The following is an 18,839-nucleotide window of genomic DNA, read 5'->3' on the forward strand; positions in this document are numbered from 1 at the left end:
TCCACAACTATGAAGACTGTTTTCCTTCCCAGTGTGTCTGCAGCCCTTCACAGCTTCCAAGGGCCTGACAATGGCAGTGGCACAACATAAGGCAGCCATGACTACAAATGGGACAAGAGTAAGCCAACATCAATTCAAAGCTATTTCTTACTAACAGTAATTCTGGGATAGAAGTCTGAATAGTTTGACAGCTACAACTATACTTCAAGAATGCAGCAATACAACTTGAATTGCACAGGGTGGAACTATAAAGAATTCTCCTGAGGTCTCAGATATCTAACAATGCACAGCATTTTCCAACAGATGACACACCAGCCTGTATTCATACTGTACATAGTTGTGAAAGAGGATCCAGCAAAAAGTCCTTTATGCACAAAGTTCTAGCCTTTCTATTTTCATCAAGTCCAGTACAAAGTCCATTTAAAAAAACATTGTTTGAGTTTCTACAAAATAAAAGCACCATTTGTTTTTTAATAATCAGACAATGAAATTAAGGAACTTCTTCCACTCAAAGTTAGCAATTTCACAAATCTTTATTATTTCAGTCAATCAGATTGCATCTAATTAAGATAAAATGCTATCAGTTTAAGTTATGCTAAATGCTTGTAACATTAAGTGAAAATACTAAGTAAAATGTCCACAGCTCTTTTTTTTTTTTTTTTTTTTTTAAATTTAATTCAAACTGCTTACATTAGACAAACTTTCTACTTAGACAAAACTACTAACTACTTCTACTTACTAGAAACCAAGAGAAGATCCTACCAATTTTCCCCCTTCTTTTCCCCCCATAAAGCACGTAATATTGGGCTATTTCTTTCCCATCAACAGCATAGTCAGAGAAGAAGTAAGATTAACTGACTGCAGAGCTATGGGAACATTGTACTATTGCCAGACACAAACCCGTCAAGTCTAACATGCTTCATACAAGGCTCAACCAACTGATTGCAGACTGAGGCAACAATAGCACCTGAATCTCCACATTTTGAGTTAATACTTCACAGCCTTAGGGGCTAGACATGTCTGACTAGAGTAATGGAAACCCATTTTTAAGGGCATTCTCCAGCTGCAACTTAGGGCTGTAAATTAAATCCCAACATGAACCTTCAAGAATCAGTACCATCCTTGTAAAATGTGATGTTAGATGCCCATGGAAATGGATGAGCTCAAAGAGTTCAGGTGCTTGAGGACGAAGACATTCACTGAGGGTACAATTATGAATCAACATACCCAAATGAGGCACTTCCAGGATGTAGCCTTATTTATTTCAGCTTATAATAGTCAGGCTTTAGTTCCAAAATGGAGACATCTCATTTAGGTATCTAAAATGGTATGTCTGCGTGCGAGTTAGGACTTTAAACTCCCATTATAGCAAGTGGAGACCTAGCTGGTACAGCCAGTGGAGCCTGGAGAGCTATTGAGTGCAAACTGATGTCAGCTGAAAAGCACTGAGTGTACTATACCTAGTGACTAAATCTTCACTAGTTTCAATGGCATCTTAGATCCAAGGCCACATATAGAAACCCACATTTAGACACCTAAAATTAGATGACTTCATTATGCAGCTGAAGCATTGATATTTCAAACAAATGTCTCCAGAACCTTCCTACAGTCAGGCTGAGTTTGCAGCGTGAAGATTTCAGTGTAGTGAAAAGAAGGAATAAAGGAGAAGATTAAAGCAGGTACAAGGGAAGATTAACTGATCTGAATATACAGAAAAACAGGAGAAGGAGAACCTGACTGACCACCTTACAATGAATATAGTACTTCATGAATTCACAGCTCAGAATGAATGAAATAAGATACAACAAAAGTTAAAAAAATATCTCTTAGAATAATGACAAATAAGGCAAAAAATGTCACAGACATGTTTTTTCCATATAAAGATATTGACTCTATTTAACACATTTTATACAGAAATCAATGGCAGAAAACTGTGTTTTACCTAAGACACACGACACTCAACATCATGAGATATATGAATTAATGCATTCCCTTTTTTTCTTTAATTTGCTACTGCAGAAGAGGATAAAACAAGTCTAGTTGGCTTTTTAATCAAACTTTCATAAAATTCAAATTGTTCTGGGAATAGAATGTTTTAGAAGTACAGTATTTATAACACTAAAAGTAGGCACAACAGTAATGTGAGCTGCTCTGGCAGAAGAGCAGCATGGTAAAGTAAGTTTTTCCAATAACAACTTCTTGTGTCATCCTTGCCTGCTTCTTTAATGGCTCGATGAGACTGGGACCACAAAGACCTGGTCAGTCATCAGAATTAATGGAGGACAAGGTCAGGCAGTTCCCAGAGAAGGCTGAGGGAGCTCCGTTACGAGGCTAATTCTCGTGGTCACTCTCAGAGCAGAGAGAGGCCAATCCAAAGAACAGAATTCTGGATTGCTGTGTTTTTTTCCTTGTCAGAAGAATGACCTTGTTTGCACTACTTTGCAATTTTCATTGAGTTAGCACAACGAGTCTGAAAGACAGTCGTGACTCTTGAAGACTGCCTCTGCCCTACGGCAAGCGGGCCTACAGAATCAAGGAGATGTGTTTGAACCCAGCTCTAATTCAGCAAGTGCACTAGAAGAGCTGCAGCAGCAGGCCTTACAGGCAAGTTTTACCTGCCAATAATATTCGACTTACCGACTGGACTTGCGCCGTGTGTCAAAGCCAACACATGAGCACTCTACATGCACTGCAGTGAGGGCTTAAATCCATCGTTATTTCTTTATCTTACCAGAAGGGTATTTGCCATATCTCAATCCAATTGTTAGGCTAACCTACCAGTAAAAGGTAGAAGGGTTAAGTCTCCAACAATATTTGCAAGGGCATTCATGTACCCTATTTATCAATCTAAGCTATAAAAAGAGCAGCTCCTACTTAAAATTATTTTGGAATGAGACATCTCCAAAACAAGCTGCTACAACCATGCTTTGTGACCACCTTCCCCTCATCATCTTGTTTCAATACAAAATGGAATTATGTCTCCTCTGCAGTCATACTCCCACATAGCTGGCCAATACTAATATTATTTTTAGCTTGAGTGCAGATACCTAGAAATAAAAAAAGCAGAAGCAGACTTTAATTTTTTAAAAATTTGTGTATATTGAAGGTCATTCCCAAACAGAGGTGCTTTAGAGTTAAGCTACTCCTATAGACTCAGCTCTGACCCTCTGCATGGACAACCTCAATCATGTTAATTAGCTGCAAATCATTGTAGCTTGCTCTGACCCCATACTTTCAATTGATTTGTCTTAGCTTCCCTCAATGCCTATTTTAAAGGCTCTCTAAATATTTTCAGTGGAGAGCCTAAAATTACTATGTAGAAAATTATGTTAATCTAAGTATCCATATCTAGTTTCAGCCTTACATAATATCTTTAGTCTTCTACATAGAAGGAAGAGAAATGACAACTGAAATAATTTACCATTTAGGGTAAGGTTGTTTTGAGGGGTTTTTTAGAATTTTTTTTAATAAACTGATACATAAAACCTTACCTCTGTGTTTTCAGAAGGCTGCTGTGGAGAAAAGCTGCAGAGTCATTGAAGATGAAAAGGAAAGCAAATAAACTTACACATGTTGTCATGCAGCATTTCAGTATTTAGAAATGAGAAACAGGTAAATGGAAATAAGGATGAAAAATTCGTTTCTTCTCAGCCTACAGAAAGAAAAAGAGCACCCAGAACAGCTTCTCTGGCTGGCTTCAGTAAGCTGTTCTTAATAGAAGCAGGAAAACCAAAGCACTAGACCTCTGTAACACATATCTGGGTTTACTTGTAAGGGGTCCATTACTCAGGCTTTTAAGCTACCTAGAAGACTAAATGTGCTGTAGGAGAGAACTCTTGTTAATAGTGTTTTATTGCTTTTGCTAGTTTGTTCCATTACTAGAAAGCTGTGTATTTAAATAAACATTCTTTTATTCCTAAACTTTGCCCAGTGCTAATGTGGATACCCAGTAATTTAACAAACAAGATATGGTATTTCTAGAGGTGATGTCACCCTTTAAGTCTATAAATGTGACCACTACTACAGTGCCATTCTAAAATCATCACAGAATGACAGCACACACTTCCTCCACTCACTACAGTGGTTTAGGATTTGCTAATAAGCTATGGTAGTCTTGTGAGGTAAGCATCTCCCAATGACCATCAGCAATTAACAAAGTCCCTTCTCAGGGGGCTCTGGCCACTTGTACAGAATTTAAGATAAAACTTTAACCACTTCCAATACTAATAAATTGTTTCAAAATAAAACTCAACACCAAAGCACAAGATGATATTTGAACAAGATAAATCTAGGGGGTTTTGCTTCAAATGTACTTAAATAGCAGTTACTTAAGATTTTAAGATGCTCAGTTTGGCTGCTCTAACAGTATCTGTAAACAGTCAAACCCGTGCCAAGCCTGACAGCAATAAAGACTAGAAAATGGATTAAAAGCTGCCCTGCAGAAAACTTGGGGATACTGGTGGATGAAAAACTAGACACAAGCTGGCAATGTGTACTTGCAGCCCAGCCAGCCAACTGTATCTTGGGCTGCATCAAAAGCAGCATGTCCAGCAGGGAAAGGGAGGTGACTCTGCCTCCCACCTGGAGTCCTGGGTTCCTCAGCACAAGATAGACACGGACCTGAAGAGGGTCCAGAGGAGGGCCAAAAAACTGGTCAAAAGGTTGGAGCATTTCTCCTGTGAAGACAGGCTGAGAGAGTTGGAGTTCTCAGTCTGAAGAAGAGAAGGTGCTGGGGATACCTTATTGCAGCCCTTGATTATATAAAGGGGTTTATAAAATAGATGGGGAAAGACTTTTTACCAGAGCCTATTGTTACAGGCCAAGAGGCAACATTTTAAACTGAAAGAGAGTAGATTTAGATCGGAAATAAGAAAGAAGCTTTCATTAGGGTGGTGAGGCACTGTCACAGGTTGCCCAGAGAAGTCGTGGATGCCCCATCCCTGGCAGTGTTCAAGGTCAGGTTGGATGGGGCTCTGAGCAACCTGGTCTAGTGGAAGGTGCCCATGCTCACAGCTGAGGGGATAGAAGTAGATGACCTTTGAAGGTCTCTTCCAACCCAAGCCATTCTGTGATTCTGTAACAGTTTAATGCACAAAAATATTCTGGGTAATGGGCAGGTTTGGTTTTGCAAAGCTCAAGCTGATCTTAGAACAAACTAAAGTTTGTGCTTCGCTATGGTAGTTTCAGAATTAACGAATCTTCTTTTCCTCTTGACTTCCTTGAAAACACTTTTCAGAAGAATTTTATTTCTTGTTTCAAAGAGAAAAAATTAGGTTAATCTTGCTTAACTTTTATCCCAGAGCCTAACCTTAATACTGACACTTCATTTAATTTCAAAGCATGAAGCATTTATGACTCATTCTAATTTACATAAGTCTTCTTATTCTATTATGAAAATGGCAATTTTCCTTTCCAGAGACATATAGAACATGGTCTCTCTTATTGTGTCAAGTAACATTTAATAGCCTTTAGCTGTAACTTGGGACTGTTACAAAATGTCCTCAAGATGAGTCATCTTCATTCATTTATTCTGCAATAGGAAGGATTCATGAATGAGTGATCTGCAGTAATTCACTTCTACAAAGAGAACCCATTCATACATTTCAAACCTGGTTTTCTGAAACACTGTAATGTGGCTGATTATTTCATATTAACAGAAGAAAATTTTGGCTTAAGGAAAGTTTCCACAGAAGTCTGTGTATTTCTAGTATATGAGAAAATTTTCACAGATTTAAAAGACCTCGTTTGAAAATAAACATTTTGGTCTAACACATGGTTACACAGACAGATATGTTCCTATCCCTCTAGCAAGAAATGCCCAGTATTTTTGAAAAGTTAGAGACTGACAAATGGCTTAAATTGAAGCTGCATCAAGGGGAAGCATGACTTGTCACTATCAGACAAATCACTAGGCAGGCAAAGAAAGTATTTTATAATATCCAAAAAATATGACCGTTGGCACACAGCAGTGCTCAATCAAAGCTGTATTTAAGTCAAAATACAGACAACAGAAACCCAACTAGGATCCAAGACTCCTAACTACAGAAATATAAAGTAACCACGCTTCTTATTCTACAGTAATAAAGAATAAAATCCATGTTATTTTAATTCATTAAAAGGTCACCAAAATAAAGAAATGGAATTCTCCAAGGATAAAGGGTCCCTTAACCATCACTGCTGTTTTGCCATCCTTAGGAGATTTCAAACCAGGAATTATTCTTAAGAGTCTTTTCACTCAATGTTATTCACTCAATATTCCACTGCCATGGAAGAGGACCACATTAAGAAGCTGCTTCTCACTTAATGTAGTTCCAAACCAGTCAAAGCTTTACAGATCACCTGTGAGAGCAGACGTGGTAAGTCAGTACAAAGACCTATGTGTAAATGCAGCATTTTCTTCAGAAGCATAGTTCACAGAAAATGCATTGCGTGCTTCTCCGTTAATTAGTGCTTTAAGTTTTCATTACTTCATTGACTCAAGGACAGTGCTAAATAGCCACTTTATTCACACCTCTCCTTTCTCCTAAAGAGACACTAACTCTCATCATTTTCAGGTTGAGAAATTTTACCCTATGTACAGTGCTGCCAAAGTAAGGACAGTTCACTTTAAAAACAGAATAGATGACAAGAACAGCACAGAGACTGACACAGCATCTCAATGTTTCCAACAGGAAAATGTCTGATGCAAGAAAACACAATTAACATTATGGTTAGATTTATTAACAATCCACATTGACTTCAGCAGACAGCACAGTCTCAAGGTGAATTGACCAGCAATAAAGCACAAGAGAGATTTAGAATTATCCAAGGAAGCGTGACTTATTGAATCATTTAAACTAATATATCTGGCTATCTGCACTGCTATCTGGGATACATAAGCAGCTCACAACTCCTTAACTTCCACGCTTTCATTTTAGTACTATATTTACATAATTCCAATTTTTTATATCATACATCACTGAAAAAACTGCATATGTGTTCTTTGCAGGGATTTTTAAGTCACAGAAGAGCACAAAAATGGGTAAATATTTACAGGAAAAACTAAGATTAAAAAAAAAAATTATTAAGAAACATTATAATAACTAAATTAACTTCCCACTGATCGCATTTCCACTAGATTTCAGCCATCTTGTCCTTCTTCATGCCTTTCTAAAAATAAACATCTTTGTACGTTCATCCAGACCATTCTCATTATATATTTCTGCATCTTTAATTATGATTTCACCTAACAACTGAGTGCATACAGTGAAGAAAAATCCAAGGAACTGATGTGAGCTTGCCTCCTTTCTTACTTTCAAGACAATGCAATAGACTACTGCAGCTGTAACCCATTTTGCAGACTGGAAATCCATTTTGTAGACAAGTCAAGGGAAACTTCTATGTTTGAGAAAATGGCAGAACGAAAACGACCAATGACAAATTGCTCTCTGTAGTTTACACCATCTAAAATAGTTTATTTTATACAAATCTCTACACAGAAAACCAAACACTAGACATTCCTCATGAGCAGCTAGAATACAATATAATGAAAAAGGAACAACATCAATTACTAAGGGAATTTCTTCTTTAAGGCAGACAGACCCAACAATCCAAAAGGCAGAAAGATCCACTGGCATAGCACTCAAAACCACAGAACTGTCTCAGAAGTGGCAAGAATAGACAACAAGAAAAACAACATTCAAAAGATCAGGTGCAACTCAGGTTTTGTATGAAGATTACTGAATTCACAGAAATGAAAAAGTCTTTATGCCCCATATTTTACTACCACCTATAATCTACAATTTCATCTCCAGGAAGGGGGAAGGACAGGAAGAATATGTATGTGACAGGAGGTTTGCAAAAGCTGTGGTACTGATTTGGGATGTACTTTTCCCGATTGCAGTGCCATTTTTTAGGGAAGCTGTAAAGACTGTATCCCAGCTTACACTTAGTGTGTCCCAGAAACAATCATCTAGTAACTTGCTTATGCCCACTTTCATATTTAAAGGATGAAGAAATCCACAGCTGAATCAAATCACAACATCAAGCTGCCTACTCCAAAATCAAGAGGCACCAGGCAAGGATAATGTACCATGGAAGGTTAGATACCATCTTAGTATTTTTGCAGTTCATTAAACACTTCCTGCTTTGAAGACAATCATGCCAGGAAAGTGTCAATCCATTCTCCACCAGTAGGGCCTTTTGGTAAATCAAACATTAGAACTGAACATGCAATGCATGCCACTCCCCTCAGTATTTTGTGCAATAGAAGCAAAATACATCTTATCTGTTCTTTAACTTGAATTGCAAGACAAAAATCGTTATATTTCCCTCATGTACTGCCAAGTAATTATTATATACCATGTTTCAAACAGGCTGTATAGAATGGTGAGCTGCAACACTGATCCATTTGGGGCTCAAATGATGCAAGAATATAATGCAGTCAGCACAAAGTTTTGCAACATGCTGCTAGCAGACATGTAAACTTTAAGAACTGTCAATATAAACTTAATTACCATCAAAGGCCGCCTTTGAATCAGTTGTTTTGTAGCCAAAGGACTTGCCTATGACACTGGAAACCAGATCTTTCAGCTCTTATCAGACTGGAGAGAAGAGGGAAAGGAGCTGGAAAATACTTGCTTCAAATTCCCAGAACAGTATTTGTTGGAGCTGGGCCAACATCCAGGAAAAAAAAAAAAAAAAAAAAAAGGTAGGATTCGCTGGCCCAGATGAGGACAAGCAAAAATGTGACCCCATAGCTGAATCTATGGATAATCTCTTACAACACAGTAAAATGGTATTCTATGCAGCAGCAAGAGCTGATTGTACATTTCTCACAGCACTTTCTAGATATGCTTAACTGGGAGCTATGGTCATTTGGAATAGAAAACAACATCCAAATGACCATCGCATATGGGGATGCTGTGCTTAGATGAAACATTTGTATTTTGACGCTGCAGTTGCTAGAACTCAGAAATAATGCAATTTAGCCCCTAGACATAATGAGAAACTAGGTGGGATAACTGACATGGAAACAACATCCACATGATAGCAAAGAATAAAAAAACCCCGAATCTCAAGCCATATTAACAGTTGTAGCTTTTAGTTTGAGGTCTGTGAAATAAATTACTTCAGTCAAAAGTTGCTACAACAGCCTTTCTGTGTTTGCGTTGCAATTTGAAAATGTTCCTTCCTTCTCCTCCCCAAGAAATGTAATTTCATCTAATACAACATAAAAAAAGTACTTGGTTTATGGCAGTGAAATCTAAATCCCAATGATCCTTAGCACATAATCTTTTAGGTCTTTGAACAGCACTTGTATTTAAAATAAATTCTATCATTCTTTTATTTTTACCACAAATTGCCTTTTATTAATCCTGATTCAGACTCAGAAAACATTATAATAAATTTATCAACTTTACCTGTAATGCACTGAAACTGTCCATCTTCTCTTCTTATTGTAAATGCTTCCCCTGGATTAACTTGCACAAGAATAACCTTAAAAATAAAAGAGTGTTTACAACCATTACACAGGAATATGTTACAGCAGTCTGGTATGCGCAAAAAAAAAGTTGTACTGGGAAAAAACCTATTTTTTTTCTAGTTAGTAAATACACTATTTTTCACTTCACTTCTTGCTGTCTTCATCCCACAGAAAAAGAGATAAGAGCAAGAACAAGCACAGATATTTTTAAACAAACATTTTTCAAAGAAAGAAAGACAGAATAGCAACTAAGTAAAACAGTACCTGTACATGTTTTATTTTCTCAACTGCTTGGTATAATTAAAAAGCTATTTGTACAGCTTAGATTATTTCAACAAATTGCATTAACTTCAACATTAATCAAACCATTAAATTAACTTTCAGAAGGAAGCCTAGAATTCCTAGTGTTTGACATCAACCATTTGACAAAGTTTTCAACACAAGGAAAATACTGTATCATGTCCCTCTTTACATGACCCAAGCATATTTGTACATTCATTAATGATAAAAATATATTAGAAGTCATGACAAAGTAAGTGTACCAGATGCCCAGCATGAAACAATATGTATAATTTTATTTGTGGAAAGCTGGTTATCCTAATTTCGTAAACCCAAGCAATGCAGAAATGATAGCAAAGCATTCAGCAGCCAAAACAAACACAGAAAATCTGCAGAAGCCTGTTACCATTTTAGATTTCTGTATTTTTATTTGAAACCTGCCCTTCTGTGAGGAAAATAAGTTTGTAAACATGAAAAACCTAGCTAAGATTATGATCAAAGGAGAAAAAAACCAAACAACTTAAAAAAGTAGAAGAGCAGGTGCTCTTTCTGTCCAGAAAGGAAATGATAAAATTTCTCCTTTCTGAACAGAACTTTCTTCAGTCTTGCTTGCACGCATCTAAATAGAGCCTATGTCTTCCTCCCTCTACAAATCAGAAGGAAAAAAAATCTTTATAAACATAACTCTTCAGCATTATGGCCAAAAATTTGCTTTGTTAAATTGCTAAAAGAAAATAAAATCTTTCATGCTTGCAAAAACAAAACCAAACAACCAAAACCCCCAGAACTGGAAATTTGAGTGTTACTCATTTTAGGAATACCAGAGACAAAAGAAAGGATAAGAAAATGGCAGAAATAATATGAATTCCTCCCTTTCTGGTGGAGCAATTTCACATTAAAGAAACGATGACAAGTTCTAACTTCTAACAATAACATATTGATGAGATATGATAGGTAGTCACATTTGCAAGCTTGGGCTCTGTGATTTCAACACTGATTAACTCAGGTTTGAGCAAGCACTTTAAAAATACTATCTTGTTTCACTTTTTTTTTCTAGAAGCTTTAGGCTGTTTGAGAAAAAACAATGAACTGTATCAACATTTATATTTTATCAAACTAATAAATCTTCCAGATCTTCTGAAGTGCGGCTCAATGTAAAATTACTAAGAGTTAGCATTCATAATATAATCCAAACAAGATGATTTTAGTAATGAAATTCAAAGAAGACTTAAAGGTCTTTGGAAAATATTGTATTGCCAGAATTTATTTTGAAGCGTTTGAAGGCAGCATTTTAACAACTGGCTATCATCACCTTCAGAATGTGATGAAGGAGAGAAATACGAATAGATGAATTCTTACAAATTCTTTTTTGGATTCCCCAAGAAGGCATAACTTTTTGAAGGCATATTTCATTGATATACTCTTCCCTCTGCTACAATTGAAAATTTTAGCTCGAAGTTTAGACTGGAATAAAAGTACCTAAAAGCTTCATGGTACATGAGAATGTCTCTCCATCTGTTATGCGTGGGCTGGATAGCTACATTTGCCCATCTCTTTTGGCTGATTTAGGTGCCCAAACTCCTGGGAGGAGCCATTCTGGCACAGCTGACATGTCAATCTGTACCATTCTCAGCTCAATATTCTCGGTCACCATCATATGAACTGTGAGAAGCAGAAAAGCTTTAGAGTGATGGCTGGCCCATGATTCCTGCTTTTAAAGTAACAGGGAATGTGGGTTGACTGGTATTCTCAGTTGTTCCTATTTATTCTGTGTGAGTGCCTGAGGTTGGTAATCTGGGTAATAATGTTCTCTTGGGAACCTGCTGGCTTTCCTCCCCCAGACCTTTTGCTGCAGGCCATCCAAATGTAAAGGTCCCAGCTGGCAGGGTGGATTTGAGCATGGAAACACACATACTGGCTCAACTGCAGCAAGTGGGCCTTGTGTCTCCTGGTTTTGTGTTAAATCAGCTTCTCCTGTGTGAGCACCTTTGCTGCTCACTTCACAGCTGCTCTGAGAAGCTAAGGCTCAGCACGGTAGCCACGGTGAAGAGTGAGACAAGCACTGTTCAGCAGCAGCAAGAGGTCAACTAATGGAGTCCAGCACCATTCTGACACTCAGGATGCCAGCAGATTTTCACATCTCTGATGACATCTGACTAACAATTCAAAGGGTTGGGAGACTCACCAACTTAATGCAGTTTAAGGAGACCTCAGTTCCCAGAAACAGGAAATAGAGTGTCCTTTGTAAATGGACAATAAGCCTACTCGATGCCTGACTGTATTTCACTGACTCCCACTTTCAGTCTTGCTTTTATGTGGTGCATTCACATTTTTATTTTACAGCTATTACAAGGTAGGCTATGTATGCTGCCAAGTGTGCCAAAAGAGATTCTGAATCAGGGCTGAAGAAATTTCAGAAGTTTCAAGAACTGATGGCTTCAATGGTCCTTGTGTTGGGGCAGTGCATGACCAAAAGTGGTTTTTGGACTGACCTTATCACAGTCAAACCCCATGGAGTGATCACAGCTTTGAGAAGGGCATTTCAGACACTCTGCACCTCAGTAGATATGATTTGAAATAAGAAAAAATAAAGCTATGCACAGAGAGAGATTGATACCTTTTTGGTCAGATGAGATAGTACAAAAGACTGACAGTCATTCACAGGAATCCCTCCTTATCTAATGAAAGTCTGCAGCACATAATCATGATGCAAGAAAATTTCTCTAAAGGAAAATGTAACATGGACTTTACACAGCATCATGCTCTAGCTTAAATAATAATAATAATAATAACAATAATAATAATAATAAAAATCTATGGGTTGCTTATTTACAGCTCTTTCATCTCCTTCAAGGTGCCTCTGTGCAGCCTTGCACACCTCATCAGCCAAAATGTTACTTCATACACCCTGACATCAGTACTTCTGAAAACCAGAGCCTGAGTCTTTCACAGTGAATATTCTAGATCTTGATCTCTTTCCTCTTTGGGGCTAAACACTCAAATTGGCTTGAACTAAGAGCAAAGCTTTGGAAAAATCTGATGGTTCAACCTTTCTTCCTGTGCCCCAACCTTTTTGTGATAAATTCTGTTGCTTTACTCACAGTACCTAAAGTCCTGCTACCCAAAGGCCAACATGCACTCTATCCTTTGCCTGCTTCTCTCAGACAACTATGATCCTCAGAAAAAAACCTCATTTGTGATGTGTCAGTCTCAGTGAGAGGCACATCTGGATGGGCACTTTTCAAGGGCTATTTCTCTTACTAAACCAACATAACACTAATTGAGAACACCACAATCTTAACAAAATAATGTGAACTTAGGATACTGAAGCCTTGAAACAAGTTCTAGAATCATACAAATACCTATAATGTACAACCAACTATAATGGAACCTAGTAAAATTTAAAAGTGTAATTTCTGAATGCTAGCAGAATTCTGACCCGATGTATTTTTGTCTCAAAACATGTAAGGCATTACCATTAAGAAATAGGAGTATTAGGTCAACCAGTCTTATGTAATTTCCACTGTGACTATAAACAGTTGTTTAATGATGATCCACATGACCTGACAAAAAACAATACAAAATCTCTTTCCAGAGATTAGCACACAAGTTGACAATACAAGAGTGCAGATACACACGTTAAATGCAGTTCTTGCATAAATAAAAAAGTGGCCACTGAATGGCTTAAGTCAGAAATACCTGAAACATCAGTTGTCAAAACTATCAGCTTTAGAAGTGAAATTTCACACTTTTCAATGGTACTTAATTCATTCTATATAGGCTGCTTTAGAAGATAAATCCAAACCAAATGAGCAACATACTAAGCTTTGTAGTAGTTTAATTTAATTGCCCGGATTGGCAAAGACCTCCTAACAAAAAGCCTTCTAACAAAACTAATAATGCCATGTATTAGAAAGCTCAGTGTGTATTTCCTGAAATTGCTGTTTGAACTCAGGCAGAAGCTGAAGCCAAGCAAGAACATAGGAAATGACCTGATGGCCTGGGTCAGCAGCCCATCTAGCAAGCACTTTGGCTAACATATCAATTGAGATGCTGTTTAAGGAGAGTATGTGAGCCAGGCCACTTTCTGCAGTCCATCTCTCTTACTGTCCATATGTTTGCCTAAACTTTTTGAGTTCACTTACAGCTTGAATTGCCTCCACAACCTCCTATGTCAGTAAGCTCCGGAAATTTTCTTTTTAGACATTTTAAACCCATCTCCTACTAATTACATGTTCCTTAGCTTCTCTGCTATGGGATTTGCTGAAAAAAAAGTTCTGAATAAATTTCATCCACCTCCTTCAATATTTTTTTAATAACCCCATCTCCTCGCACCCAGTCTATAAACCAAGGAGGTTTAATATTTCTGATCTCTCCTGGGAGAACTGCTACATTGCTTTGACCACACCAGTGGTACCTAAAGCCACTTCTACATTAGCAAAGTAAGCAGTACTCGGGAATATTCCCAGGTGCTGGAACAGACAACTGCAATAATGAATATGCTACAGTCGTCCTGAGCATAACACAGGTCCATACAGAACTTAAAACTGTTCCTGAGGTCACTGTGACAAGACAGTTTGCAAAAAAAAGATTTAGTAAAACTGACTTGTTTCACAACACAGCCTCAATCTCCATAAACATCTGGAGCACATTTAAATTACTAATATGTAAACAATTACTGACAGTATCCTGAAGAAGCACTACAATATTTTGCCTTTTTGAAGGATTAAATAAGGGACACTCTTGAGTGGTTTTGAAAATTTATTCTTCACATTAAATCACAAATTGAGCTGGTCAGATGTGGCAAATACATTTTTAGAATACAACAATTCTTATATAAAACTATTCTACAGTAATTCTCTCCCTAAAGAATTCCAAGTTGAATATAATTTTATTGCAGATCAAGTAGTATAATCACATCCTACAGAGATATGTAACACTGACTTGCACATAGTACCATTAACAGACATAATTATTTTTAAATTATTATCTCTTAAGATCTCATATAGGATTTATTACTACATCAATGTGAGCAGGATAGAAAGTATTTCGATCTTGCATTTAAGGAATCAATGGAAGTACAGATGTTCAAAGAGGAGAATGCTCAATCTTATTTTTATTCAGTAAAACTCTTCACTAGCTGCAAGAGAAAATACAGGAAGTTTCTGCAGACTGAACCAGGAAAGGAGTTTAATGTTTTTTTTCAAATCCTCAGCTTGTTTCTAACATGAAAGAAATGAATTTGATAAAAATGGCTGGAGTCATAAAGAAACCCCCGTAAGAATGCAAGTAACAAAAGGTGGAAGGGAAAGCTGTGCAAGGCAGAGCTGCAGCCACCTTGACTCAGCCTTGACTTGCTCCAAAAGAAAGGAAAAACTTAAGGCCAAATGTTAACACTTATCTTCAGAAAGGTCTAGAAGTAATTTTTATCAGCGAGAAGCAGAGGCTGCAGAATCCAAAATAAGATCCTTAGAGGTATTTCACTCTGCCAATATGGTCACAGCAAAACAAAAAAAAAAAGTATTTTTTGTCTTTGAAAAGCAAAACAGCAACAATACAAAATAAAGCTGACTTGTATCTTGCTAATCTTTGTCATTAGGTATTACAGAATGCTTTCATAAGCAACCTAAGATTTTGCTCCTGCCAGATGAATACACAGTTAACTTATTTCTTCATTGGAGCACAGTGAGGGCAGAATGGAATTTAAAATATAGAGTTAGCTAATCTTGTTTTGGATATGTTTGTTTGCACATTAATTAAGGCCAAAAGCCATTAACTTCACTGAAATAACAATTAAAACCAACCCTTCATCCTGTAAGATACGCACTTCTACAAGCTTCTCTACTTGAACGTCCATCCTCCTAACAGAAGTAGTGACGTACCAGGAGACTGAGAGGTTTCAAAATAATTTCAGCTACCTGACAGAAAAGAAAGGCAGCATTAGACTTGTGGCACCATCACGAATGTGTATTTACATTGCAACATGATGGAAAAAGCTTCCCCGATACTTTCAGTGGAAAAAAAATTGACAAACTATAAATAGCCTTGCACAATTAATAACTGTCTCCATCAGGTGGTTAGTAAGAAAAATGGAAACATAAACTTATGGACATCATTGTGAAACACTAATATCAAAATAGGATTAATCCTGAACAGGATCCTAGATGAGGTGAAAGACTTGCAGAGCAGGAAAACAAAAGCAGATTAGGACTAATCCCTAAGCACTAACATCTTCACTGTTTTAAGGTAACATCTTTCCATAGCAGAAACTGTAAATACAACTAGAAGTCTAAAGAATTTCTGTCCCCGTGGCAGGGAGAGGAAAGAGAGAAAGAGAGAAAGAGAGAAAGAGAGAAAGAGAGAAAGAGAGAAAGAAAGAGAGAAAGAGAGAAAGAGAGAAAGAGAGAAAGAGAGAAAGAGAGAAGATAAGAGATCTACCGCGAGCGAGACGCAGCGCCAAGACGAACTAGCCCCCCTCTCACGAAGAACCTCTCACTAGCCCCACGACAAGAAAGAAAGAAAGAAAGAGGCTAAATAAATAATGAAATAAATCAAAAAGCTCTAAAAGCTAACTTCAAAAGATCTCACAGCAAGTTTGAAACATTTCTCTTTTGCTCACCATTATACATATGCAAAAGCAAGTCTCAAATAAAATTTAAAAGGCTAAAGAGCAAAACTCCCTCCCCAAATAAACACACAACATACTAGTCAAAAACTAGTATCTCAAAATTATTTTCCCATTTCTATCAATTACATACATGTAGAGGACCAATAAGGCAAAAGAGATTTGATTTGATAAAAAACCTACATATCCAAAATGTTAATAATATTCTTAATTTATTGTTTAGGTTCTAAAAATTTATATTTAGTCCAAAGTAAAAAAACAAACCCCAAACCATCAAACTCCTAAAAATCTCACAACAAAACAACCCCCCAAACAACAAATGATTGTGTTTAGAAGTATATTAGATACCCTTTCACACAGACACAAAACAAATCCAGAATCAAGACATATGTTAACCTTCTCCTTCATACTGCTCTATAAAGTTATGAAGATCTTCCTATTCTGGAGAACTTTCTGAAGAACAGAATAAGGGTTTTGCAGATTTGAATAAGGTTTATGGAAGAGAGTTTAACTTACTCTTACCACATGATAATGATCTTAAACATTACACATTTTAGATCCGCTGTTCAAATAATAACTGTATTTCTAACTGTATCTGACTGATACAGTTTCAGCAATTCTTCTAAGTCAGCACAAACATCAAGAGAATCAAGTCAGATACAATAAAACTTTGTTCACAAGTTTGGTATTTACAGCCAAATTTTCAATCTTTTCTAGCATGTATCAAACCATGCTGTCTAAATAAATGCTTTCATATGCTATGTTGTCCAAATTTAGCTTTTATACCTAAAAGCTTCTCTGTCTGTAGAAGTTATTAACTACTGAATGTAAAACATAATTTAAAAAATTTAACTTTCCTAATACTTTCAGGTTTATTCCAAAACAGCTAAGTGTTAGCCGAAAAACTGCAACTATAATTTTAGAGTTGCTGGAAAGATTTTTATATTTGCAATAAAGAAAAATAAATCAAGCTTGTGCTGTCTCCAGAATATCTTGGCTCTCAAAACCCATCCTTCAGTACCAAGGACTAACAGCCTTCTGAAGGGGAGAAGAAAAAGGTTAATTTTTAAAATCTTGACTGAGACTGAAGAAACCAAAATACATTAAACATTTGTGCCATGTGTGAAATTGTGGGATAAGCCCATATGAGAACTGGCACTCTGTTCTCTCTACAGGTTAGCTCTGTCTACAGCCACAAAGGCAGGAAAACCAAAGGAACCAGACTGAATTTCGGTGTAAAGGGTATCTTGAATTCTCCTCTCTCCCATGCCACCCACCACCCCACTCTGAAGTGGAAAGGAACTGAAAGGGTTACTTTGTATCTTCGTCTAAAAGAAGTTAGTTACGCTTTGCGAATTTACATATTTTTCCAGAATGAGTGAAAACTAGGACAATTTTTCCAACCAAGCTAAGAGCCTCTGAACATATATAACTAGAATGCTAATAGATCTACCACTAAATATATCACAACAAATGAACAAACAAAGCAATCTTTTAGCAACAAAGCCGATTCCTAGCCTGGCATACACATCAAAATACCAAAAAATGTGGGGAAGTAAGATGTGAAGGAGAAAGTGGAGAGGGGAGGGAAGCTAGAACATGGTACAATAATTTTAGTCATGGCTAATATTAAATATATAACATGAAGAAATAAGAGTATGTTACATTACAAACTGTGGTTAAAGCACACTTAAATGTAACTAACTATATAGTAAGAACTGTTCCTGTACAACAAGGAAGATTACAAGCTGGAACAAAACAATTTTACTAAAAAGCAGAGTTCTGTTTTTCCCTCATTCTGGAGTAGTTTTGGGGAATGGGAGTGGTTTTGGGGGTTATGGGGAGTTTGGGTTTTTTTCCTACAAACAAACTTCCTAAAAAGCAGGAGCACAAAGTGTTCCAATATTTTTGCTCGGACCTTTAAAACCATAATTTAAAGATAATAGAATCACAATCCATTTCTATGCTAGCAGAAACAATACTATTTTCTGAAATGTTTTACTAGGAAAGAGAAGAGTGTTTCAGGCTTGGTTTTTTTGTTGTTGTTTTGTTTTGTTTATTATTAATCTTAAAACATCTATATTTAGCATTATATGGTTATAGGTGCTGAGTCAGTAGCAAAAGATTGTCAGCAATCACAAATAATGGAAAGACTTGATCAAAATTGTATTTCTAAATGCACTGCTAATACACACCAACATGGGGAAAAAAAAAAAAAAAAGACAGCAGTGGTTTGTCTAAAAATACTGCAATTGAAATCAGCTCAGCAGTACTCATGAGAAGATTTTTATCTAAAAGGACAAAGGTAGATTCATTTTTGAGTATTTTTCAAATTTAGGAAAACATCATACCTAATTCTCTTGATCATTCTGACTCCAAAAATTTTTAAAACACTGAACCTGTTAAGAGGGTGGTAAAGCCAAGCTGTTTGTAAGATGTACACTGTAACAGTCTGTCTGCAACAAGATTACA

The 18,839-nt window shown here is 36.7% G+C and overlaps 1 protein-coding gene across 4 annotated transcripts in view; it reads right to left on the bottom strand.

Annotated features, from left to right (window-relative positions):
* The window catches only part of FNDC3A (fibronectin type III domain containing 3A), a 113,167-nt gene that overhangs the window by 64,528 nt on the left and 29,800 nt on the right, over positions 1 to 18,839 (bottom strand). For 2 of the 4 annotated variants that reach the window (XM_040054754.2, XM_040054752.2), the window contains exon 3: positions 9,402 to 9,477. The exons of 1 other annotated variant lie outside the window; for it this stretch is intronic. In XM_040054754.2, the coding sequence (XP_039910688.1) occupies positions 9,402 to 9,477 (76 nt within the window). Of the gene's footprint in view, positions 1 to 9,401; positions 9,478 to 15,569; positions 15,661 to 18,839 lie in introns of all 4 variants that reach the window. One more of the 4 variants, XM_058419213.1, reaches the window with a different exon arrangement.

This window comes from Hirundo rustica, chromosome 2 (assembly GCF_015227805.2).
Source record: "Hirundo rustica isolate bHirRus1 chromosome 2, bHirRus1.pri.v3, whole genome shotgun sequence".
NCBI classification, from domain to species: domain Eukaryota; kingdom Metazoa; phylum Chordata; class Aves; order Passeriformes; family Hirundinidae; genus Hirundo; species Hirundo rustica.